Source organism: Scleropages formosus, chromosome 9 (genome assembly GCF_900964775.1).
Source record: "Scleropages formosus chromosome 9, fSclFor1.1, whole genome shotgun sequence".
Taxonomy (NCBI): Eukaryota; Metazoa; Chordata; class Actinopteri; order Osteoglossiformes; family Osteoglossidae; genus Scleropages; species Scleropages formosus.
Genome location: NC_041814.1, coordinates 22,142,715 through 22,168,120, shown reverse-complemented (window position 1 = coordinate 22,168,120; position 25,406 = coordinate 22,142,715). Strand labels below are relative to the sequence as shown.

Genomic DNA, 25,406 nt, shown 5'->3' with positions numbered 1-25,406 from the left:
GTATGTCATGAATGTACAATATTCATAATTTTGTTATTAATGACAGACACTCAAAACTGTTTTGGTATGTTAACTGCCAACTAATGGCCAAGTATGGAAACACAGACCACTTTTGCTTGCAACAGACAAAAGTTATAAAAAATGGGTAAGTGAAGAAAATGTTATTAAAATAAATAATCTGGAAAATGTTTGCATCTTCAGAAATTCATAATGCAAATGTTTGTAATGCCAGGAGCCAGTGTATCACATCAGGCCTATTGACCTGTGGTTCTGAGGCTGAGTCTAAGAGGTTTTTGTTTTAGCACAGCAGAAAACCAGTTTAATCACTTTGTGCCACCAAATATTTACCAAGGAAAATTTTATTTCACTTAGGAGGAGGCCTCAACCTGATAAATGACAATATCTTCTCATCTGTTCATCTCTTTTAATGAAATGCAAACCATTGATCATCTAACTGATTTCCATACCATATCATATCCCAGTATCCAAGTGTCTTGCACAGGTTTTTTTTTGTAACTACTTTTCTTTCAGGGAAAAGCCTCCCTTTCCTTGTGGCCCAGCACTGATGTTTGTAGAAATAAATGATCCAGTGGACAGGAGTAATAGTCCAGCTAAACCCATCTGAAAACAGATTACAGGGAAGGCAAAAGGGATAACACTGTGGATCCAACACACTTAGCCAACCGACAAGTTCCTGACGTCTTCACAAACTATAGTTCTGGCCTAGAAGATTCTTTCTTCAACCATTTGACAATGAAATTTACCAGATAGAATATATCAGAAATATTACAGAATTTATCAAATACACAGCGGCCCATAGAAATGAAGTTCTCACACTCGTTATCTACATTTAACAGAACCACATAAAGGGGTCATCTTGTGTATTGTGCCATAAACACAATATTTTTAAATAAACCAACTCATTTTGCCACACAGACTGTCCTTGTAGCTGTGTAACAGTGGTGGAAACCATGAAGTCCTTTATGTGCTGGAAAAGGATTATGTGTTTCTGTTCAAGGTTTTCTTCACAATAGAGGCTGCTAGTTAATAAACTTCAGATTTTGAAAGTGAATCACAAAAACGGTGTGCAAAGTCCTATTGAGGGAAGTTCCTGTTCCGGAAGTAACGCTTGACTGACCCTCAGTGCTTCCTGAGTATGAAAACGATTGAACACCACAGCACATAGTCTGCAACTAAATAGAGACTTTAACAAATAAAATATTACTTGATTTCTGCAAAGTTAAATGTGTCTTCCAAGAGGCCCAGAGGAAATTAGAAGTTAAATTTAAAAAGAGAATGGAAAAAAATATAGAATTTGTGAAGGATTACCTGTCTAGCATTTGCACAAATCATTTCAGTATCAGAAATGACTGTTCTCAATGGATTTGGCAGTCTCCTGCACTCATCTTGAGACCTGTAAATCCATCAGATCTCTATAGGGAAGGTCTAGATATTGAAACATAGCTTACATTTGTGATTCATTCCTCTGCTAGTCACCACCAATAAATACAAGTGATAGATGGAACATTCAGACTAAGGCTAATGCAGGACTGATTTGGATCTATGCACCCTGTTCTCATGTAAGCAACGCTAGAAGATGTGGGTGAAGAAGCTCATTGTAAGCATCTGCCGCATCAGTCCAGCTCTCAGCCACACTGATCCAATACAAGAATTTATTTCTTATTCTGATATCAATAACCACCACAGGGTCATGTAGCTCAGGGCCTATCCCAGCATATGGCATTTTGCAAGGTACACCCTGTATCAGACACCAGGGTAAAAACACACATTTAGCTGATGCTTTTCTCCAAAGTAACTTGAAATACTTGCTTAAGTAGGTATTTCAAGTTGCTACTTAGAATAATTTACTAATTTAAACAGACGAGTAATTTTACTGGAGCAATTCAAAATAAGTACTTTGCTTAAGGGCACTATAGATGAGTTGGTATTTGAACCTGCGGCCAGTGAACCCAGAGGCAGCAACTGTAATCACGTCAGTGCTGCTGTAAATACTCTCACTCACTCACTCACTCACTGCAATTTAGAGTCACCAATTCACATGAAAACACGTCTTAGGACTTTGGGATGAAACCAGAGCACCTGGAGGAAATCCAGACAAACATTAGAAGAACATACAAGCTCTACACAGACGGTCTGATTTCCACATGAGCAGTAGCTCATAAATATACATGTGCTGCTTTTGGATAGCAATCACGTCAGTCAAGACTTGATTGAACACAGAACCGAACACAGAGCTACTGGGCGATGGAGCCATGAACTCGGTGTTAAAATTACTGACGCCTCTGCGTGTAGTTCAATGACAGTCTAGCTTTAAAGAATATAAGAACAGAGGAGAAAAAGACTGAGGCTTGTCATATTTCAGCTGGAGAACTTTCTAGATGCCGGACAGTGTCCATTCAACTCCCCAGGGCGGTGACGCAAAAAAATCAATTTGAATTAGCTCCGGGTGCGCTGAGGGATATTGTCTCGGACTGATTTTGACACACACTGTTCTCAGCAGTGCTGCTGTGAGCCTTGTGCCACAACTAACTCATAATTGCCTTGCTACAGCACACCCCCAGTACACAAAGTCATATACTTTGAGGAAAGTTCATACGCAAAATCAATGGGTATATTTCAATTTGGTGGTAATAAAAGCAAAAGGGCATGGAGTCTTTGAGCAGCATTTCCCATCCTTTTGAAAGTAAATACAACAAAGGACATCGGGAATGAACAGTGAAAAGCAGAGACGTAAATAGAAGAAAACGTGTTTAACGGACAAAATGTATTTTAGAAAAATCTTGCGACACCATTAAACTGGTCTTAAAAAAAAAACAAGGGATTAAGACTAGCCCTTGCACAAAACACACAGTTTAATGAAGAAACACTGGTGTGTTGCTATAGAGACAAGATAGAATATTTCAATGCAAGACTGAAATTTGTCCCGGGAGAATCAACACTTTAAGTCTTTTTTTTTCTTTTTCCAGAGAGCTCACAACAAATAACAAACATCACTTGGAAGATGTCCCACATACATGTGATTAAGTGTTAATGAAAAAACCACGCAGTTGGCTAACACATGGGGAGGTCACAAACAAATGCAAGAAAAATACAGATTTGCTTAGTTTTTGGTGCAATTTAGCCTGAAAACTCAAGGTAGAAGTTCAGAGCACAGAGTCTGTTAGGAGGCTGTGGTTCAGTGAGGGCTGCAAGACTGTGGAAAAAAGACTAAACTCTGGCTTGTGCTCCATCTTCTCTTTAATGAAAGCAGGGATTTCGCTGTGTTCCGCCATCGTGAGCACAAAGAAAAGCTACGACACTTGCTGCCACCGCCCCCTGGAGAGCCCTTGAACAGCAGACACAGTGCTAAGACAGTGATGCTAGCATTTCCGCACAATTGGAATTTCACGGCACTGATGCACTGCATCCTTCTCCTGCATTTTCTGCATTCTCCCAAGAAGAACATTCACCGTGATACATATACTGTATGCATAAACCACATATCAGGAGGTTTAACCTGACTGTTTCATGACTACACTACTCCTCATGAATGATCAGGCCCCCCACTAATGACCTCATGTGGAATTGTGGAAAATGCTGTGCTCCTTTCTGCTGTCACCTTGAATGCCACAATGACCACAGGAATGCAAAATCCTCCAGAGTGAACAAAGTTCATGGGGAAAACATATATCAAGGTGCCTTTCAGTTTGGAGGTAATGAGATCACTACTGCTCCTTGGCCATGGTAGAGATGCTGGGCAAGGAAGCAATTAAGGTTGAGTGGGATTATAAGGAGTTTGGGACCACTCACCTCAGGCAACCCGTGGCGTTGCGAAGCACTTGTGAGGAGTGCAATTGCAGCTTGCGGTCTTCAGGCTGCGGTGAGCTGTCCCAGGCTGACTGTGGGATGATCACTGTGTTGGTCAGGACAGCCAGTGCATCCTGGATGATGGGCATCTTCAGGGCATCGCATGAGGAAAGATTCCATAGCACCCCTGTGAAAAGAGGGATCCTGGGATCACAGATAGTTTGGTGTGGCAGCACTATTTGACCAAGAGCAGCAAACAGCAGCAATCAGAACCCTTGAACTGGAACAATCCATCAATATGCTGCACTACTGTTCATTCTGAGATGGATCAGAGACCGAAACCAATAGCAGATGAAACAAGCATAAATTATTGTGCATCACTGCATTTTTATTCATCACTTCAACTCCTCTTCTTCTTTTTCCTCTTTTTGTTTAGTTTATACCATTTTCCAAAGGGATTTAAAATTTCAGTCATTGATCCAGGTGGGTATTTTGAAGGAACAATTCATGCTGAGAAACTTGAAGGGTGCTACAGTGAGACTTAAAACTAGCAACCTTTTACTACTAAAAAAAAAAAATCACATTGCCATGAAAATGTTGCGAATGATTATTAAAGACACAAATTATATCAGCCACATTTGTACTATGCCACGTGTTGCTCCAAAACTCAATGATCAGCATGATTCTCAACAAATCAGCTAATTAATATATCAATAAATGCAACTAATCAACAGTATAAATGGACTCAGCAGATACTGCAAAAAAGTTACATCTCATCCCACACCTTCTGTAATGGACCGAATCTCCCAAATTCAAACATTGGATTGCAATCCATCCAACATCTATCTATCTGTCTTGCACTAAAAAGTGATACTGGGTGGTACTAATGCTATAAGTTATAATATTTCTTGTAAGATTTTCCTCGAACTGAGCTCAGTCCTTCAGAGACCGCAGATTATGTTTTCTTCAGGTTTCTCCCACAATGGAACTTTTTTTAATTACCTCTGAAAAATCTGCACAGCATTTTATGAAAAGGTGATTGTAAAAATTCATCTGGAAAAAAGGTTGATTGATGGACTGAACGTCTTTCATGTTCTATAAAACAACTGCAAAAAGGGAATTTCATTACTTACAAACATTGCAAGAAACTCATTTAATCAAGCTCATTTAATCAAATTACAATGTTCGCCAAAGGCTGTGCTCAACTGTGTCTAGACAGCTTCTCAATCACTTATCAACATTCTCCAGTGCTTGAAATAATGAAAAACAACAATAAAGGCAAAACCAATCAGACAAACAAATGTAAACATTCACTTACATAGGAAAACAAAACAAAGCAGCTTGAATTCCATTCTTAAATGCCAACTGAATTAAAATTGGATACTGATCAAAGAAGGTTATCTGATTTCAGGAACAAAAATATCACTCATAAATCAAGACACAAAAGTACATGCACCTGGCAATAACTTTTTTCACAAAGTCATACAACAACAAAATCTCATATGTAATTTTAAAATTATGTTAGAATGATTTAGAACTTGGAAAAAAAGACTATTTTAATGAAAGGAAAGATGCACTTCAATGTACTGTTTAATGAAAAACCAAACTCATAATTTGAAGATTACAGGTTCAAATTTGTGAACGGTCTCTACGATTTCCACCTTGCTGACCTTGCAAAGAAATTAATCCTAACTGCTCCAGCGACATATATAGCTGTCAAAATGGGTAAAATGTGTTTTTTGTTGGTTTCAGTAGAATTTTTAATTATGCACTGAATCATAATCATTTGCTGATGCTTTTCTGCAACACAACTTACAATGTGTCACGGCCCCAGGAACAAGCAGAGTGACAACACCTGTGACTAACTGACCCACAGGATAAAAGGAGCTCCAGGTCAGTAAGACAATGTGGATTCTTGCAAATGTTCTTGTCGGTTTGTGGTATCAATGACCTCTGTTCCCAATTCCTGACCTTCGCCTGTTTTCTGACCACAGAGTTTGGCTTGCCCTTGTTGTGATGTTCGCGCCTTGAAGATCTCTTGCTTCTCTTTGACCTTGATCCTGTGCTGCCCTTTGAATCTGGAGAAACGAATAAAACCAACCCGCACTTGGGCTCACAACCCACCTGCCTGTCCTCCATCCGTCTGTTGCAATGACACAATGTTAGTCTACCTACAATTATTTACCCATTTATACAGTTGGGTAATGCTACTGAAGCAATTTTAGGGTTAGTACCTTGCTCAAGGGTACCACAGCCAAAGACTGGTGACAAGCAGGGGGGAGAGATATCTTTGAAGTGTGAAATAATTTCAAAAGTGAAAATGACATCAGTTGATTTAATTCAAGAAAATTATAGATGAGACCCACTATATAAAAACAGGCATCAAAAAGTGCTTATTAGCGTGAAATACAGTTCTTATGGCCAGTGAATAACCCTAAGGTTTGTACTGATATAGATAAAAATTTGTGTCTTGGTAGGGACCTGCACATGCACACATGGGGTGTCGGTGGGGGTAGGGGACATGCCCCAGACAGCATGCCAGTACATCACAGGGCACCCCGAGCAGGACTTGAGCCCCAGCCCCACCACATGGCAAGCCCTGGTCAAGCCTGCTGCACCACCACACCTTTCCAGAGATCTGCAGACAGCTTTATTTCCTAAAGTTCAGCACAATGTTGCTGAACCACAAGTTCATCAATGTCTATTTTAAACCCCAGCACAAAAATGCATAAGACTAGTACAAGACGAAAAGCTACAATGGAAACATTCCTTTGATTTTATGACATTAGTGTTCTGTGTCTCTTCATCAAGAGATGTTATGCTTGATAACAAGCAGATGTGAAACAGAGCTACTATATGCTGCAGATATCTTCTCTTTAGAGTGATGTATAATGTATTTATGAATATAGTTGTTGCCTTTCTTATTATAAGTTGATAAGGAATGATTTTGTTGTACACATGATTCAGGATATTTATGGCTAGAGGGTATTTCTATTTTTAAAATGCTTAATGAACATAATTAGTCTAAACCCTTAATTGGAAATACTTGTTATATAATTTTAGCTTAATGAGATTTTAACAGTACAACACTGATGAATAACACAAAAGCAGCATCAGAAGCTTAATCTAAGATATAAATTACCTCCCATCATAGCACAGTAAAGTGTCCAGCAAATGACAGGTGCTGATTAGTGGTACAGTCAGTGTAGAAGCACTCACAATAATTTAGATAAAGAGTACTTTAACCACAGGAGCACACTTGGATATGCTGGGGTAGCTGAAAAAGAGGGAAATGTTGCAAAAATGGTAGAAGTCACCAATATAAATTTAAGTACTCTGGTGTATGGAAAGATGCATAGAAATATACTATAAATTAAAACATTCAAGTGGTATGACCTGCAAACAATCCACTGCAATTATCAGACCTACTGTACTGGTTTCCATGTATTTCAAGAGCGTGTGGTGTCAGCAACTGGAATCAAAGCAGCATGTGGTATTAAGGTTTTGTACTACATCGACAGGTACTCATGTACAGTACACTTTCTTATTCTGTGAAATAATGTAAAATGCATGAATGAGTGTCCAAACTGATTAATCAAAAAAGTGGCAAAGAAACATCCCTTCAAAAGTTGTAAAACTTGCAGTTCCATCAAATGAGGGTAACACAACCCCCAAAAGTTGAATGTGAGAACTCAGTTTGCCCTGGATTTAGGTAATTGATTTCTCGACCTGTCTTACGGTCCCAGTATTCAGTGGCTGTATGAGAGCAGGTGCCAATTTCTACATCTCCGTCTCACAGTCTGTAATGAGGTCTGGTCAATGTACCCCTCCATAGGTATGCCATGTAGAGGCCATGTGAGAGCACAGGTAAACTAGGAGACACCAATGACCTCCAAGGCCCTCTGCACAAACATGCTACATGTATCTAATGAGATCTCTGGTGTGAAACTGTGCTATTGGATGCTATTGGTGCAGATGTGTTTGGAAAACATGTAGACCAAGGCCCCAGTTGCTCCGTGATATCCCAGATCGAAAGTGAAATGGCTTCACCTTTCAGCTTCTACCTTGCATGACCCAGTGGGAAGTTTCAGGAGGTCTGTTCTGAATGCATAACTGTCCCCACCCCCACATGTACAAGTTCCAGTCTTCGGTGCTAACAAGGATGACCTTGATGGCCAATAGCTCTTCAGACCCTCATCAGCGCGCCTACAGAAATCCAAAGCCTCTGGTGATAATTTGGTCCTGATTACAATCACTGTAAAGAGCGTTCATTATCATGCTCATTGTTATATCTGACCAGAAATCTTTATGATCCTTGATATCATACACCTTCTTTCTAGTTTCAATAGTTTGAATCACCCCCCGTCACCTTCCCAAAATAAAATGCTGGAAACTACAACCAATGGAGAGAATCACTTTACAAATGACCATTTCCCTGTTTGTATGAAGTTATTACAATACAGGAAGAACACCATTTACTCAAGAGAACATGAAGCACATTAGTATGGAGGAGAAGCTAAGGATGAGTGTCCTGCTTGTATTTGCCCTCTGAAGAAGAAGCAGCCAAGCTCGTCTTGACATGCTTTTGAAATTCTTTTTATAGAAATATGTACTGGTGAATCATTTTTTAAATTACTATTTATTATGCTCTACATTTTCATTAGGAACTATGCATCATAGCTTGGCGTCACAGCTTTGGCAGTGCATTAACGTCAGTGGTAACTGGGGTTACATTGGAGGATAACCAAGGTTATCGCAAAGAGGACAATTTGTAACAAGTACAGAGATGATGTAACAAAACATACCAAGCTGTAGCTTAATTCCTCAGCTAATTCACAGGTTGAAAAGGGGCCAGCAGTACACTATTTTGGTAAAATTAGTCTCATTAGGGCATTACATGTATGCCTTTTAATGCAATAGTGTCCTCTTGATGCCCTAAACATCTTCCTTTTATTTCCCATAAAGTGGGATGTGTTTTTTCTTCATAAGATAAGAGGCTGATTGGACAACAATAGGTCCTTCAAGGAGGCATCCACTGAGGAAATACTGTGATTAAAGTTACCAATAAAACTGGCTGCTTCTCTCAAAATGATGCTACGATGGTGGCCTCAGCTCAAGAGGAATAAAGTCACCAGAAGGTCGCCGAAAAGTGATGCCATTCAAGTACGAGCAGCAATGGTCCTCCAGGACAATTCAGTTTGTGTTTTTTTTGCAGAGCTAAAGCTTTTATCCAAAGCGACTTAAAATTTCAAACTACTTGATACTTTACTGAAGTTGTTTAGCTGACAGTAATTAAGGGTACACCTGCAGCTTGAACTGACAGCCTCATCCAAGGTTATCAAGTAGTTTGACGCTGTGATGCGTGACGCCAATGCTTAGCTCAAGTGCGGCTTTCAGTTCAGCAATGATTTGAAGAAGACAAACACGCAAATTCCAGACACACTGCTGAAGCATCTGTCAGTGCTAATCCTTGATTCCAGGCAAGAAGCACAAAGTGCCTTCATAGACCGAGGACAAAAAAATATTTATCTGGGCTCCCAGTAAACACAAAACTGCTCGGTTAATTCGAAATAATAGAACCCTGGAGACAGAGCTGCACTACACTGCTGATGGCATGGAGGAGATTTGTTTTATTGAACTGGATCCTCAATGGCTCCACAGCACAATGAAAATGAGTAATGGGAAGCAAACGGCGCCACCGGCTACAGGATTTGTCTCCATTCTGAGTGAATAGCTGTTGTCGAAATTGCATGTCAACATGCGATCAGAACAACGACGTGCTATCAATGACAGCGTAAGTCAACACATTGCGCTCATTGCAAAGATATAGGGAGTCCCCAGTGCAAACAGTCCACCCTGGCCATGTTTCCAGGCAGTTCTTTAGCTGAGATACCTTACTCTTCACACTTGTAGGAATTTGTTCACATAATTTATTCACTATACAAACTGCAGGCGCATTGGTCAAAAAACTTCAAAATTGCATGAAAAGCCATGACAGAAGATTCACAACAAGGAAAACATGTACCGTGTACTAAAAAGAACAGAGATTACATGTTGGGTGATTCTCACCAACAAAGAGAGACAGGAGGAGATGGTGTATAGCAGTCACAAGACAAAAGACTTTAAAAGTACAGAAGAGAATCACCTCAGTAAGTCAGTTTCGGTGAAAGTAGCACGTCATGAATTTTGCAAATGTCTCCATGATGAGACTAGCATTCAAAAACCACTTGCATCCAAAGCCAATATGCAAAACAGGTAACCTGAAGGAATGGGCACCAAACCTGGAATCTGAGCAGAATTATGACCATAATGAGAAATCGTGGAGTCCTAATAGCAGAATGCAGTCCCGTCCCCTTTAGGAAGGAAAAGAACACCGCCAAAGGTCAGAATGTGAACACAGCTGCCTCTTCAAATAACAGGGCAGGCATCAGAGTCCCAGTCACCACGCCTTACAGCCGGCCTCCGTCTTTCTCCCGCAGCTGCTATTTTACACCCCCTCTTATCAAGCTATAAAGAGGCGCCGAATTCATGCACAGTCGCAGGGAGAAACCAATTGAAGGTCTGATTTGCACAGTTGTTAGAAAATGAGGAGCTGAATGTCCCTTGGGCAATACATGCTTTTGTGGGGGAGGGGGTGGTTTGGGGTGGCTGATTCATTTGTGACAGGACTCATTCTAAGTGCCCTGCCTTTGCATTGCGTTTAATTTATATGTTAATCTTCTGACCAGCTACAAAGGTACAACCTTTTTCCTTTGTACTTCCATCTTTAAGCGTGTCCCTCAATGTTAGGCATACCTTTCAGGTGTAATCTTGTAGGTACTACACATTGAGATGGAGCTTCACTGATGATGTGTAGGACTTTTTTTTTCTTTAACTGGTTGCTTTGTTGCGGTGGACTGACATCCCATCCAGGGTCTACCCCCCCTTAGTCTTGTGTCCAGTGCTTCTGAGATAATCTCCGGATAATCCTAAACCTGGTCAGGACAACTGGTTATTGAAATTGGATAAATGGATGGATACTCTGTAAATCACCTAACCCAAAAAAAACTCTCCTGGTGATGCTTGTCATCAACTCATTTTTCAAAAAAAAAGAAATGCACACAATATCTGAAACTGCTTGTCCTAAGCAGGGTCATGGTGAGCCAGAGCCTAACCCAGCAACACAGGGCACAAGGCTAAGGGGGGAGGGGACACGCCCCTCATGGGCTGCCAGTCTGCCACAAGGCACCCCAGACAGGACTCGAACCCCAGAACAACCACAGAACAGGCCCCAGGCAAACTGCTGTGCTGCCGCACCCCCCACAGAAAGCCAAAAAAAAGATTTAAATACCAGTAACAGGCACTTACCATATTAAAAAAATTAAAAAAAAAAAACCTATCATAGTGATATCTTCAAAGACACATGTCCAAATGACTTGTCATAGTTGTCATAGCTGTCATGCTTGCCAGCCATAGTAGTCTTTCTGCACAAACTATATGCGCACTTATACTATCTTGACCATCCTACTTGTCTAGTTGTTAATGATTAGATGCTGCCATCTCTGGACTCAGAAGCTGCAGGTTAAAATTCCACCTCCTGCTATAATACCCATGATTAAAGTACTTACTATACAAATACCTTGCTGCATAAATGGGTAAATCATTTTAAGTTACTCAGCATTGCAAGTTTTTTTTTTTTTTTTTTTTTTTTAGAGAAAAGCACTAGCTAAATGAATAAATGTTCAATCCTGTAAAAAATCCAGAGATGGAAAATATTTCTTTCTTACAGCAGATGTTATTTTTTCAAATCAGTTTGTCTCTTGCAGAGATTAAAAAAAAAAAAAAAAAATTGTTGCTCAGTGATTGTACAGTCCTTCTAGAATACAGAAAAAATGAGAACATCTGCCAGCATCAAAAGCATGAACCACCTCCACCCAATTATTATACTTTCAATTTCATTTATAAAACAGTTTCATATGAAATGTGAAGTCCAACTTTAAGTGTGTTTTGAAGGCAGTGGAGAAGGTTTGGGGGGTGGATATATAGTAAGAACCTCCTAACATCATCAGGCATTTTGATTAAATCCATCCATTTAGCTGTTTAGACAGAAGCATACTATTATTAATACTGCTTTGCGCCCAGGAGGGCACAACATGACCTGATTACAACAGAGGACACTGTACCATGCGGGACAGGATTTTGGAAACAGGAAAAAAAAAAAAAAAATGCATTAACAACGGTTATTTTGGTGCACAGATCTGGAGGTAATGGATGACCTGTATTTAGAAACCATGTGTGACTCGGCAGTGTGACCTTTGGAGACGGAACGTCTTGCTGCTCTTCCCTTTCACGTCCAATCCTAGGCCGTAACAAGTGAATCAAAACTCAGCAAGTCTGCTCTCCTATGCTGCGCGTAGCCTTCTGTCTGCAAAGTGACTTACTTCTGCACACAGATAAGAGGAACACTGACAGCCTCCAATATGTGCAGGGACAAGGAAGTCCCACGTTCAAGATTTAATTTCTCTGTTGTGTGTACATGAGTGCAATCTGTCACCACCACCCCAACCCCTCAGAACTCTGAGATAGAGCGAGGGACAGCTCTAACATGTCACGATACTCATTACCATTCCATCACTCGCTGGGATGATGTGAGACATGCTGTCAGCTGGGTGGATCGACCAAAGCCACATGTCATTTTCACACAGACCTGGATGGAGCAGAAGGACGGCTCAAATGAGGGGTGCCATAGGCTGACCCAACCTTCCAGTCTATACCTATACCTATACTGGTGGGAAAATTAATTTAGCCTACCATGGATGAGGGAGCACAGAGTCCCACATTGTGGAGCCGCTGTGGTCATCCCTGCTCACCGAAAATGCCTCTGAAATGTAATAGCTGATAGGAGCCATCGCAGCATCACAGCAGAAGGATCACCAGATAGCAGCCAAAGTCATACGAAAGCCTTACACTCAGAAATGCCTTCAAGACATCGTGTAGAATATATTAGCTCAGGAAAGAACATTAAAAGGATGGATTACAAAATACACCAAAGGAATTACAACAGCATTCTATAAATACCAGGGTATGAGCTATTTTATTCATTGCACTGCGCCAGGTCTATAGCAGACATTCGCCAATCAGCTTAGGATGCTCTGATCTTCAGAGCGAAGAATACAAATGGAAGCACACACTGCACAGATGTGATGACAAGGGAGTGACATGTTATAAACGCGGCTCCTCTTCCCTTTTTATTTTGTTCATTTCTCACCGTTACATAGAGCACAATAAAGCACATCAGCAATGTGATGAAATGTGCTAAACTGCAGTACAACATTTTATTTAGGGTATCTCACAAACATCACATTCCATTCAAATTTCTCTCTTGACATCTCTTGGCACAATGACATCTGTTTTTACCGTAGGTGTTTTATTGCATCTCTGCTTTAATTCCGCCGCTATTCCATATTCATTTCTGGCTGTTTCAGAGCGGATGAATGCCAGCATGAGGATGAAATAAACAATCTGAAAACTTTTTTAAAAATTTATTCCCTTTGCTCCCAATTTGCCAGTGTTTGCGGGTACCTGTGAGGCTGTCTGGGGCTGTGTAGGCCACAGCATTCGCATCAAAAATGCCTTTGAATTAAAACCCACTTTGTTTCCTTAGGAGTGAATTCTGGTAAACCAAGTGGGTGGACATTACAAGGGGAAATAAACAAAATATACATTTTTAATGGACTGTTGTTACTGGAATGAGCCCTAAAGCATCAGAATTTTGGTATGATAAACACAACTGTTCCACAAAGTTCTTATACTGTGCATTTCCAGTTTTTGAATCAGATAACTAGCACTAAGTTACCTGAAAAAAAGGGTATCGAAAATATTTAGAAATCTATAAGGCTTTTTTACAGACAACAATTTAAAAAAATAAAAAAAAAAAAATCATGTTTTTGCTGTATATTGTAGTTAAGGCTAAAGTGTCAGTTTACTCACAAGAACGACCCTTCCAGATTTCCAAAACACATACATTAAATCCGGAAGACAATAGGGCAATCAGTGAAACATTCATTTTCAATAGATTTTGCGGGGTGCATTACGGGCAAACCAGATGGCCAATTTGCATAGAAATGTAAACATTGATTGCGTTCATCACTTGCAATAAAACAAGGCAAAAGAACAGTTTTTATTTATTTCAACATTCATTTTCTCAGCGAGAACACACATAATGATTCATGACAAGCTAATTTTAAAATCAAAGCGTTATCCTGAATCCTTTTCAGTTATGTGAGTCTATCCCTATTTTCCAGAGACAGGAAAGAATACAAGTTCATCAACTAAATTCTGCATTTTCTGTTGTCTGGTTTGACACCTGTGTGTGGAGGATTTTGTTATATTGTGTGGCAGAACTCTTGGGAATAGGACTCACTAACCTCAGATTATTCACACGTAGCCCAATCTACACTCATATCAAACCACATTTTCTGCATTTATTCTTCATGATTTAAACTTTCATTCATTATTTATTAATTCAATTCTTGTTTAATGTGGGATTTATAGGATGCAGACCCTATTCTGGAATAAAAAGGCATGGGTCTGGTAATACCCTGGAAGAGACACCAGCATGTCACAGGGTAATGACACACACTTATTCGTTTACACATACACACAGTAAGTATAGTCTCCTGTTCACCTGAAACACACCTTTGGACTGCTGGAGGAAACCCTTATAAACACAAGGGATGTAAACTCCAGACAGATTGAGGGGGATTTGAACCCAAACCCACAGCCCAGAAGCAGTGAGGCACTAGAAGTATCCTTTACATCACCATGTAGCAACATGAATATGTAGTTGCATCTACCAGTTATAACTGTAGGTGTATATAACTCTATAACTTTTGGATACATTACAGGGATCTAGAGCCAAAGAAATTTTTCAGTCCAGAGTTTTTCCAGTGTTACCTGTAAGACACAATATACACCTGAGGTTTGGGAGATGGGATGGCCACGACAGATAGACAAGTTCCATCCATCCATCCATCCATCCATCCATCCAATTCCTATAACTCTCCTGAGCAGGCTTGCAGTGAACCAGAGCCCATCACAGAAGATCTGGGTGCAAGGCTGAGGGGGTTACACTCAGGATGGGATGTCAGTCTATTATAGGGTATCCAGACATACACACAGTCACCCCTTTTCACACTACAGGAAAATTTAGCATCACCAATTGAACCTGAACAGCATGCCCTTGGACTGTGGGAGGAAACCGGAGCACCCGGAAGAAACCCATGCAGACATGGGGAGAACATGCAAACTCCACACAGACTGAGCGGGGAATAAACCCATGTTCTCTCGCACCACCCAGCACTGTGAAGCAGCAGTGCTACTCACTGTGCCATGAATGCCATGAATGTAGATTAATAACTAAAACTCACAGGTCCTTTTGATCATTCTAATCAAGACAGAAGTCATCCAGAATCATAAATGCAAATATATGGTACTCACAGCGTCACAGGGCATTACAGAAAAGCTAAACGACTTATGCTATTGATTTTCAGTAAATTCGGTTTTATAGTGTTAATTTTCCCAACAGATGCATTTATCCAGATTATCCAGCCATGTTTACATAAAACCTTATCCAGTTGCCAAAGCACCTTTGTCAAAGTTTCTCAGAGAAACGGACAATCCTGTGACTTGAACCATCTCTTCAGCCAGCAGGCCGCCCACTGCCCCCTTCAGAGGCACACGTAAATTTGAGTGTTTTTCCCTCTAAGTAAAATGGTTCATTGGCCTGATTTACAATGACAGCCATTATTATATCCATTGTTTCCACCTATCCATTCATTTAAATGGATTTGAAATGGAGTGATGAAAGTTCTGCTGGTATACGTGTCCTTGGAAACAGGGATCATGCCCCTCCATCTCTGTGTGCCATTATGGTCCATGCAGGTGGCAGTCCCTGATCTCATGAGAAACTGATTTTGGGAGTGTGAAAATCACCCTCCCCCAGCATGTTCTCCACTCATTGTGCTGCATCACCTTCATTCAGGTACAGAATGTGAACATGACCTAATCAGGAGTAAGATATTCAGTGCCAGGAGATTAGAAATTCCTTCTGGGCTCAATCATTACAGCTTATCCCTGCATCTGTCCCTGGTTGTTAAACAGTCCTTCACCCTTATTAATTACTACTCATAGCAGAAGACAAATTTATTCTGTTTCATTTTACCAGTAAGCTACATTTGTATTGGTCAGTTTTAAGCTTTCTGAATCTTTAATTTTTTATGTCAAATTTATCCATTTGATTAGAAGAGATTTTTACAAATGAGTAAAAAGAGGAAAATAAAAAAAAATAAAAATAAAAATCATGAAATGGCCACATACTTTACCTGATTTCCTACCTCACTATCATTAACCCCTCTTCCAGGTGAGGGTCATGGTGGTATGGAGTCTGTAGCACAGTGCACAAGCCTAGTCAAGGATACACTGTCAATGGGATGCAAGTCCATCACAGTGTGCTCCACTGTCTTTCAACATATGTTAAGTGCATAATAAGAACTTGGAAAAAATGCATAAAAGACCAGTATTTTGCAGCTACAAAAAGTATGTGTACACATACAGTCTGAAGCCGCAAGTCCCAGAGGAGGGGGGTTACGTCGCGGCGAACCCGAGCCTAACCCAGCAACACAGGGCATAAGGCTGGAGAAGGGGAGAGGACACACCCAGCACGGGACACCAGTCCACCGCAAGGCACCCCAAGCAAGACTTGCACTCCAGACCCGCCAGAGAGCAGGACCCGGCCAAACCCGCTGCACCACTGCGCCACCATGTCTGCATGCTACGGAAAGTACCAATAAACAAATGCACAGTATATGTTAAAGACACAAAGTAAAAAACACTGAACCTGCTGCTGAAATGATTTCTAGTGCTATATGTGATATTACTTCTACACACAGGTCATACAGACATTAACACATATCTTCATTAAAAAAAAAAAAACTGTGCTTTTCTAATTACTGAAATGCTCAAAGGAAATACAAATATCAAAGTCAATGTAGCCTAAAGGACACATTTTTCATGATGGAAATTGCCAAATTTCTTGAAACACAAAAATCCCCACACAAAACATTTAGACCTACATAAATACCTCATGTAAATGTTAATATAATTTCTCCGATGTTATAGAGAGGTAAATGTCTCTCGTTGAGAGTCAGTATGAACTCAATATCATGTTGTTCCTTCCTCTTTCAGATCCCTAGACTGTCTGTGTAATAAGTGCAACAGCAGGATATTTTTGAAAAGGTGAAAGTTTCCCCTTATGTATGAATCCGAAAAGTAATAACCATTGTCTAGATCACAGTAGTCGCCGTCATGTGCCACAGAAATCCTGCAAAAGCGTCAATAGTGGATGAATGCCAAAGAAGTCAAAGGGAGCCTACAGAGGACTGGGAGTTCTTGCCAGACTTAATGAACCAAATAATCTCAGAGTATGCAGCATTCCTCTGTGCTCACCAGGGCGATTTTAATAATTTAACGTAGAAAGACATGCTGAAGAAAGATTACTTTAGGGCTGTCTAGAAACTGGGACAGAATGAACAACTTTCTCTCCTGAGCAGATTGAAAAGGCAGGAGTGGTCAGGACAGTTTAGGGTCAGCTGTACTAACCCTAAAGTCTGTCATTCCTGTAACAATCTTGACTCTTTATACAGCAACTTAATGACAACCAACACTTTCGTTAAAACTTCCTCTGCAATGACCAACGGGAACAGTTTTACCGAAAGGCAGGTAAAGGGAAATTTATTTTTACGTAATATTGCAATTGGGGGGGGGGGAGGGTGGTGGTGCAGTGGTGCAGTGGGCTTGACCGTGTCCTGCTCTCTGGTGCATCTGAGGTTCGAGTCCTGCTTGGGTTACCTTGTGTTGGACTGGCGTCCCGTCCTGGGTGTGTCCCCCTCCCTCCAGCCCCACGCCCTGTACTGCCGGTTTAGGCTCCAGTTCGCCGCGACCCTGCTTGGGACAAATTCCTGCAGCAAATGTGTATGTGTGTATTACAATTGGAACAAGGTTGTTAAAGGTGCTTCATCGTGTCATTCTGAAAATATTAAATGTACTCAAAAATCCATTTATCCATTCATCATCAATAACCGCTTCTGCTATGATGTCACAGTGGTCTGGACCCTATTCTGGAAGAATCAAGCCTGAAGCGGGGTTACACACAGAAGAGAACGTGGGTTAATCACAAGGCAACTACACACATACACTCATTCAACCTCACAGTCACACACCTCAGGCAATTTAGATTCTTCAGTTCACCTGGAACATGTCTTGGGTGTATAGCAGGAAACTGGAGCACCTACTGGAATCACACACACCATGTTCGATGTAATCCCGTGTTCAAACCTAGGTGTGAGACACCAGTGCTACTGCAGTACGAGAGAAGGAAAATATAATATAAAATTGCATATATATATATATATATATATATATATATATACACACACATATATATATTTTTTGAACAAGCAAAAAAAGTCTTCACCTTCTCAGAGCAGGATGTTTTCTGTTGCAGATAGCACGAAACAAAAATGTCAATAAACTAGCCTGAGGCTGCGTGAGGATACCTTATTTAACACTTTAATATCATCAAAAACACTGAGCAAAGAAAGGTTTTCCCAGAGTTTGTGTATCGATTAAAGACATTCTGAATAAAATATCACCATGCAATGGACCATTCCAGCAAGTATCCACTGATATGTCTGTAGTTATTGACTATAAAGCCAGACAAGTCCATGGAAAAACAAAAGATAGTGGAGCTCTATTTTCTTTGTTTAACTTCTCCAAAAGCTGCACACAAAACGGGCAGAGTTTTGATGAAAGCAGAATGATATTTAGCCATTCTGAAAATAACCTCTCCACATCAGCCTCTCAGATGACATCATCTCATTGCTACGCAGCCTGAACTCAGTGTTCCAGCTGGAAGAGAATAGGGCACAACAGCACAGCTGTGAAACACAGCCCAGACTGAAAATTTTGACATGTACAATGCATTTTTTTTCAACTGAGCTGACACACACACACACACACATTTTCAGAACCGCTTGTCCCTTATGGGGTCACGGGGAACCGGAGCCTACCCGGCAACACAGGGCGTAAGGCCGGAGGGGGAAGGGGACACACCCAGGATGGGACGCCAGTCCACCGCAAGGCACCCCAAGCGGGACTTGAACCCCAGACCCACCGGAGAGCAGGACTGCGGTCCAACCCACTGCGCCACCGCACCCCCGGATCTGAGCTGACACATTTAGCCAAAATTACTTGTGAGGTTTGTATGCTAAGCTCTTTGTAATTATCCACCTATTTATAGAAGAGTAAATTTTACTGGAAGGGGGTGCGGTGGCACAGTGGATTGGACCACAGTCCTGCTCTCCGGTGGGTCTGGGGTTCGAGTCCCGCTTGGGGTGCCTTGCGGTGGACTGGCGTCCCGTTCTGGGTGTGTCCCCTCCCCCTCTGGCCTTACGCCCTGAGTTGCTGGGTTAGGCTCTGGTTCCCCGTGACCCCGTATGGGACAAGCGGTTCTGAAAATGTGTGTGTGTGTGTGTGTGTGTGTGTGTGTGTGTGTGTGTGTGTGTGTGTGTGTGTGTGTGTGTAAATCTTACTGTAGCAATTCATGGTAAGTACCTTGATCAAGGATACTACTGCATGACCAAAGATTTGCACCAGGGATCATGCGATTGCAATGATTACTACACTTCCTCCTGATTACACACAGACTTACTCCCTCACTGTCTATATCTGCTAATTCTAAGCCAGTTTTAATTCTAAGGGTACTTGGCCTAGCAGGATATACCTTGGATGGGACAGTGGTCCATTGCATATAAAGAGCAAAATATTCTATGTTACTGCCCCTTAAAATATTCAATGTTTTATTTACAAAATGAAATGAAGACTATGAATAATATCCTTTGTTTGAGTTACACGCACATTTATTAAGATTCCCCCAAACTTGCGGAGCAGCCCATTTATACAATATCCAGCAGCAGTTGTGGCTAAGTATACTGCCCAAGGGCTTGACAAATGTGCCCCACTAGGATCTGAAGATGCAACCGTAAAGGCCTAAATTGGGTTTATGAAGCACTGTGCCACCCAATTATGGCATAAATGTACAACTGTAGATAAACAACTGAAACTATTTGCAATTTCTCTCACACAAAAGGGACATACAGTATGCATTTTCACCAAGATCCAGCAAACTAAATATTACGAACTACATAACAGCGGCAGTTTGTATGGCAATATATTTCACTGACGTATTTCAAATTATTTTAAGAACCCATTATAATGGTACATATGTAGGGCCTCTCTGGGGAGTTCAACCAGCAATGCTCTAGGAGTAGCTGTACTTCCTAAATCAACACGCTACCTGTCATCCCCAACTGAAGCAACAGCAGAGCAGCAGGTAGACTCTACCTCTTCTATCCTGTCTATTCCTGATCCAGCCCTTACCCGTGACTAGCTCCCGGACCTCCACGTCAGTGGTCTTGCGCAGCAGCCGGACCAGTGCAGGGATCCCTCCGCAGTTCTTAAGGGCCACCTTGTTGTCGTCATTGGCCTTGCCGTACACCAGGTTGCGCAGCGCCCCACAAGCACTCCGGTGCACCTCGCTCATCCGGTGGTCCAGCAGGTCCACGAGCAGCTGGATGCCCCCCAGGCGGCGGATCTGGGGCACAGAACATGCAAGGGTCATTGACAAACGGTCCATGGGGCCTAGTGTGCCCTTTGACTGCTTAGGATTCTAGATCGTTCACTCTTGCTTTTTCAATTCAGTTGATGTACATGGCCCGTGGGTGTGAAGGAGGCTCTGCTTCGGGGACTAAAAGTAACAACGAAAGCCAAGTTTCTTCCCCTGTACACACCCTGCAGCACAAGCAACACAAACCATGTCAAAACTGTGGTCACCGCAGCAATGATACCACCGAAACGTCGGTAAACCACACATTAATTTTCTCAGTTTAACCGCTGCTACCCATGAATTATTCTGCATGTGAGCACTGACCTTTGTGAGGTTCAATAAAGGTCGAGCAGCTTCTTTTTATTTCCAGATGACAAAAACTTGATGACATTTAGAGTTTATGTTTTAGTATAATGAAATGAGCCAATGAATAGAGGACTTCTTTTTCAAACCACTCACAAGCATTTTTGAAATTCAGACTGTTGTTCCATAAAGTGCTTCATTACCTTAAGAAGGAAAAAAAGATTACACACCTGACGATTTTCACTTAAATCATTTGCTGAGAATTCATCAAGGGTATGGAAGAAATCAGAAGCAAATGTATGACTTAATTAGCAATGCAATGCTGCAGCTCTGTGTACTCAGCAGAAAGCAATATTCTGGTTGTTTTTGTTTGGATCCAAAATAGGAAAAGGCTTCTTAAAGCAATATTTTTGAACAAGAGAACAGGATTCAGAGACGCCATGACACAACACTCAGAAGTGTGAAACTGATTTGCTGCAATGATGGCCATGATTAACTGCCAATTAAATTTCAAGGAGGGTCACTCAAGAAACAGTCGTTTATAGCTGAAATATGGTTATCTTCATAATTAACTGCATGGTCTGCGCACTGTTAGTTAACCAAGTTGGTAATGAACCCAACAACTGGAAACTTCTCACATTTCACTGCCTTTGTGATTTGATGTGAAGCACTGATGATCCCAGGTGCACCTTCATAATGATGACATGATGCTTGGGACTGATTTGTCATTCTTCTGTGCTGACTGAGTGTACATAATGAGATGTGGGATTAACCAGAATATAGCTTTCAAGAATGAAAAGTAATGATGATAATGGAAGACAGTGAAAGACATTGCAACTGTAGCATGAAGGTTGACTGAAACATTCAAAAATCAAAAGAGAGACCATAAACCATATGGCAGAAAAATTAAGGTGAAAGTGAGGGAAGGCTTAAAACTTGATATTTATGTCATTTTACGTATCATGACATATTCTGTACTTTTTTTTTCCAGAGACACTGATCCCAGCAAATTTGATATCTTTTATGGAGCCATTCAAAATGTGAATGAGTAAGTTATCCAAAAAAAAAAAAAAAAAAAAATCAATTAAATACATGCCAAGCACTAGAGTATATGTCTTTTTTTCCACATATTCACTAAGCAACATTTCACTAGCACTGCTATTGTCTGAGCAAAAAAACATCTGAATTTTATCAGATTGTCATTTTTCAGCAGGCCAGATGCCAACAAGGCACCTGTAAAATGTGAAGTGAACACTTACCCATCAAACCATACTCGGCACAGCAGTGAGTGATTGTTGGCTCATCTCAACTGTGCGCATTTGTGAAGTTCCAAATGCCATCATTTCATGCAGTATTTACAGTGTGTCACCCACTTTTGTGATCAAAACAACAGGCTCTGCCTGGAGGTTTCACCATCCCTTTGCAGAACCCTTAGCACAATAGCTGCAGTGACGTTAATTACGGTGAATGTCGGGAGGCAACAGATGTTCAGAGAAGCGAGACAACAAATGAAATCAAGGGTTTTCACTGAGATCCAAGGAAGCCAAGTGCAAGGCTCCAACTGGGGATTCACTTTGCATATTCTTACGCAGAGATGACGAGTGTGTACTGCGCCTTGAGCTCAGGAGATCGAAGTGCGGGCACTTTCTACATGTCAGCTTACTGGGGGCGTCACAGACTTAAAAGACAACAAAGAAAAGTTGCAGAAAGAACAAAATGCCACAATGAGAATGAAGGCGTTCCACAGTTGCAAATATACCACATTATATTGCTAAAATATGCAATGGAAAGTGACGCGTTTGACCATTACTGCGTATTTGTTTTATTGGAGAAACGTGCTCTTGTCCCTGTATTACACACCTATATTAGCTACCTACCCATGTCCTGTGTATTTATTAATAAAGCATTATTGGTTGGTGAGGATTCCTTACTTAGGGGTTTGACAATGCTGACCTTTAGTCAGGAAGAGCTCTTTGACATTAAAAAAAAGTTTCAGGTCAACCTGACAGCAGTATTGCTTGACTTTCTGTGGTGTCTGCATGGTTGAGCACGGTCTGAGAAAGGCCACGGACATCAGTGCTTCACCACTTGGAAAGTAAACTCAGTCCTCATCGTTATTCTATGGTCTTCCATTGTCAGGAAACAGCTGCCTTGTCATCCCAGGAGAGGTGAGCAGCCTGCTGGCCTTAGACCCCTAGAGCTTTCATGCCCTGCACCAGCCTTAAGAGTCGTGTTTCCTCTGCTTTGACGCTTTTCGGATTTCCCATCCCCCACAATTATTGTTAACTGCTTATCACTCTTTACTTATGCTACTTGCTGCTTGTCTGTCCGTACGTTTTGTGCAATGATATCTTAAGCGCTCTAAAACAACCTGTTGGGAATGGCACAGTAGAAAAATGAACTGAAATGAATTGACCTGAATTGAAATGAAATGGGGTGAATTGAATTTGATATCACAGCATCTTCTGTTGGGAGACATTCACCATGGACAGCTGGGGCCAGACGCACTGCTGCTCCGTGAAGACTAATCTAAATCTTCTCATTACCCAAAAGCTAGATTTTTCTTCTTTTTTTTTTAAACAGACTCAAAGTATCTTAAGAAGTGATCACTGTCTCCAAAAGCCACTGCTTTTCCAACATTTTGGTCACCCAGTTCTATTCTTCAAGAACAAAAACAAAACTGCTGAAGCCAAGTGTAGATGAAATCAGATTCAGATAGAGGGTATGGAACACAATGTCTTGATCACAAGTAGTACAGACATATAATAGATACGTATGTGTGCGCATATATATATATACAGTGCCGTGAAAAAGTATTTGCCCCTTCCTGATTTTTTATTTCTTTGCATATTTCTCACAGTGAAATGATTGCGATCATCAAACAAATTTTAATATTACACAAAGATAACCCGAGTAAATACAAAATGCAGTTTTTAAATGATGATTTCATTTATTTAGGGAAAAAAGCTGTCCAAACCTACCTGGCCCTATGTGAAGAAGTAATTGCCCCCTAAACCTAATAACTGGTTGTGCCACCCTTGGCGGCAAAAACTGCAATCAAGTGTTTGCGATAACTGGCAATGAGTCTTTCACATCGCTGTGGAGGAATTTTGGCCCACTCTCCTTTGTAGAATTGTTTTCATTCAGCCACATTGGAGGGTTTTCGAACATGAGGGGCCTGTTTAAGGTCATGCACAGCATCTCAATCGGATTTAAGTCCAGACTTTGACTAGGCCACTCCAACACCTTAATGTTGTTTTTTTTGAGCCATTCAGAGGTGGACTTGCTGGTGTGTTTCGGATCATTGTCCTACTGTATAACCCAAGTGCGCTTGAGCTCAAGGTCACGAACTGATGGCCGGACATTCTCCTTCAGGATTTTCTGGTAGAGTGTAGAATTCATGGTTCCATCAATTATGGCAAGTTGTCCAGGTCCTGAAGCTGCAAAGCAGCCCCAGACCATCACACTATCACCACCATGTTTGACTGTTGCTATAATGCTCTTTTTATGAAATGCTGTGTTAGTTTTAAGCCAGATGTAACGGGACGCACACCTTCCAAAAAGTTCAACTTCTGTTTCATCAGTCCACAGAATATTTGCCCAAAAGTCTTGAGGATAATCAAGATATTTTTTGGCAAATGTGAGATGAGCCTTTATGCTCTTTTTAGTCAGCAGTAGCTTTTGCCTTGGAACTTTCCCATGGATGCCATTTTTGCCCAGTCTCTTTCTTATTGTTGAATCATGAACACTGACCTTAACTGAAGCAAGTGAGGCCTGCAGTTCTTTACATGTTGTTCTGGGTTGTTTTATGAGCTCCTGGATGAGTCGTCATTGTGGAGTAATTTTGGTAGGCCAGCCACTCCTGGGAAGGTTCACCACTGTACCAAGTTTTCTCCATTTGTGGATAATGGCTCTCAACACGGTTCGCTGGAGTCCCAAAGCCTTAGAAATGGCTTTATAACCCTTTCCAGACTGATACATGTCAATTACTTTGTTTCTCATCTGTTCTTGAATTTCTTTAGATCGTGGCATGATGTGTTGCTTTTTGAGACCTTTTTAGGTCTTTTAGAGAGGTTCTGTTTAAGTGATTTCTTGATTCAACAGGTCTGGCAGTAATCAGGCCTGGGTGTGGCAAGTGAAATTTAACTCAGCTTTCCAAAAAATGTGGTTAATCACAATTCATTCATAATTTAACAAGGTGGGCGGCAATTACTTTTGCACATAGGACCAGGTAGGTCTGGACAGCTTTTTTTCCCCCTTAATAAGAAAAACTGCATTTTGTATTTACTCGGGTTGTCTTTGTGTAATATTAAAATTTGTTTGATGATCTCAATCCTTTAACTGTGACAAATATGCAAAATCAGGAAGGGGGCAAATACTTTGTCACCGCACTATATATATATATATTTAAAAACCTTATTTATCAATGCCAATGGGCATTTGGAGAAATGAGAATGTGTCCCCTGAAAAAAGAGTGTTTACTATTACAATAAATTTAGGATGTTGTGCTGACTTCAGCAATCACATTATCCTAAATGCTTTCACATTACACGGGCATCCTCCGCCAATCTCCGCTAGAGACAAAAATGGAAAT

The 25,406-nt window shown here is 41.0% G+C and overlaps 1 protein-coding gene across 2 annotated transcripts in view; it reads right to left on the bottom strand.

Annotated features, from left to right (window-relative positions):
• The window catches only part of LOC108935566 (catenin delta-2-like), a 274,279-nt gene that overhangs the window by 60,596 nt on the left and 188,277 nt on the right, over nucleotides 1-25,406 (bottom strand). For both annotated transcript variants that reach the window (XM_018754302.2, XM_018754303.2), the window contains exons 11-12: nucleotides 20,284-20,497; nucleotides 3,811-3,994 (exon numbers count right to left, since the gene is read on the bottom strand). In XM_018754302.2, the coding sequence (XP_018609818.1) occupies nucleotides 3,811-3,994; nucleotides 20,284-20,497 (398 nt within the window). The remainder of the gene's footprint in view (nucleotides 1-3,810; nucleotides 3,995-20,283; nucleotides 20,498-25,406) is intronic.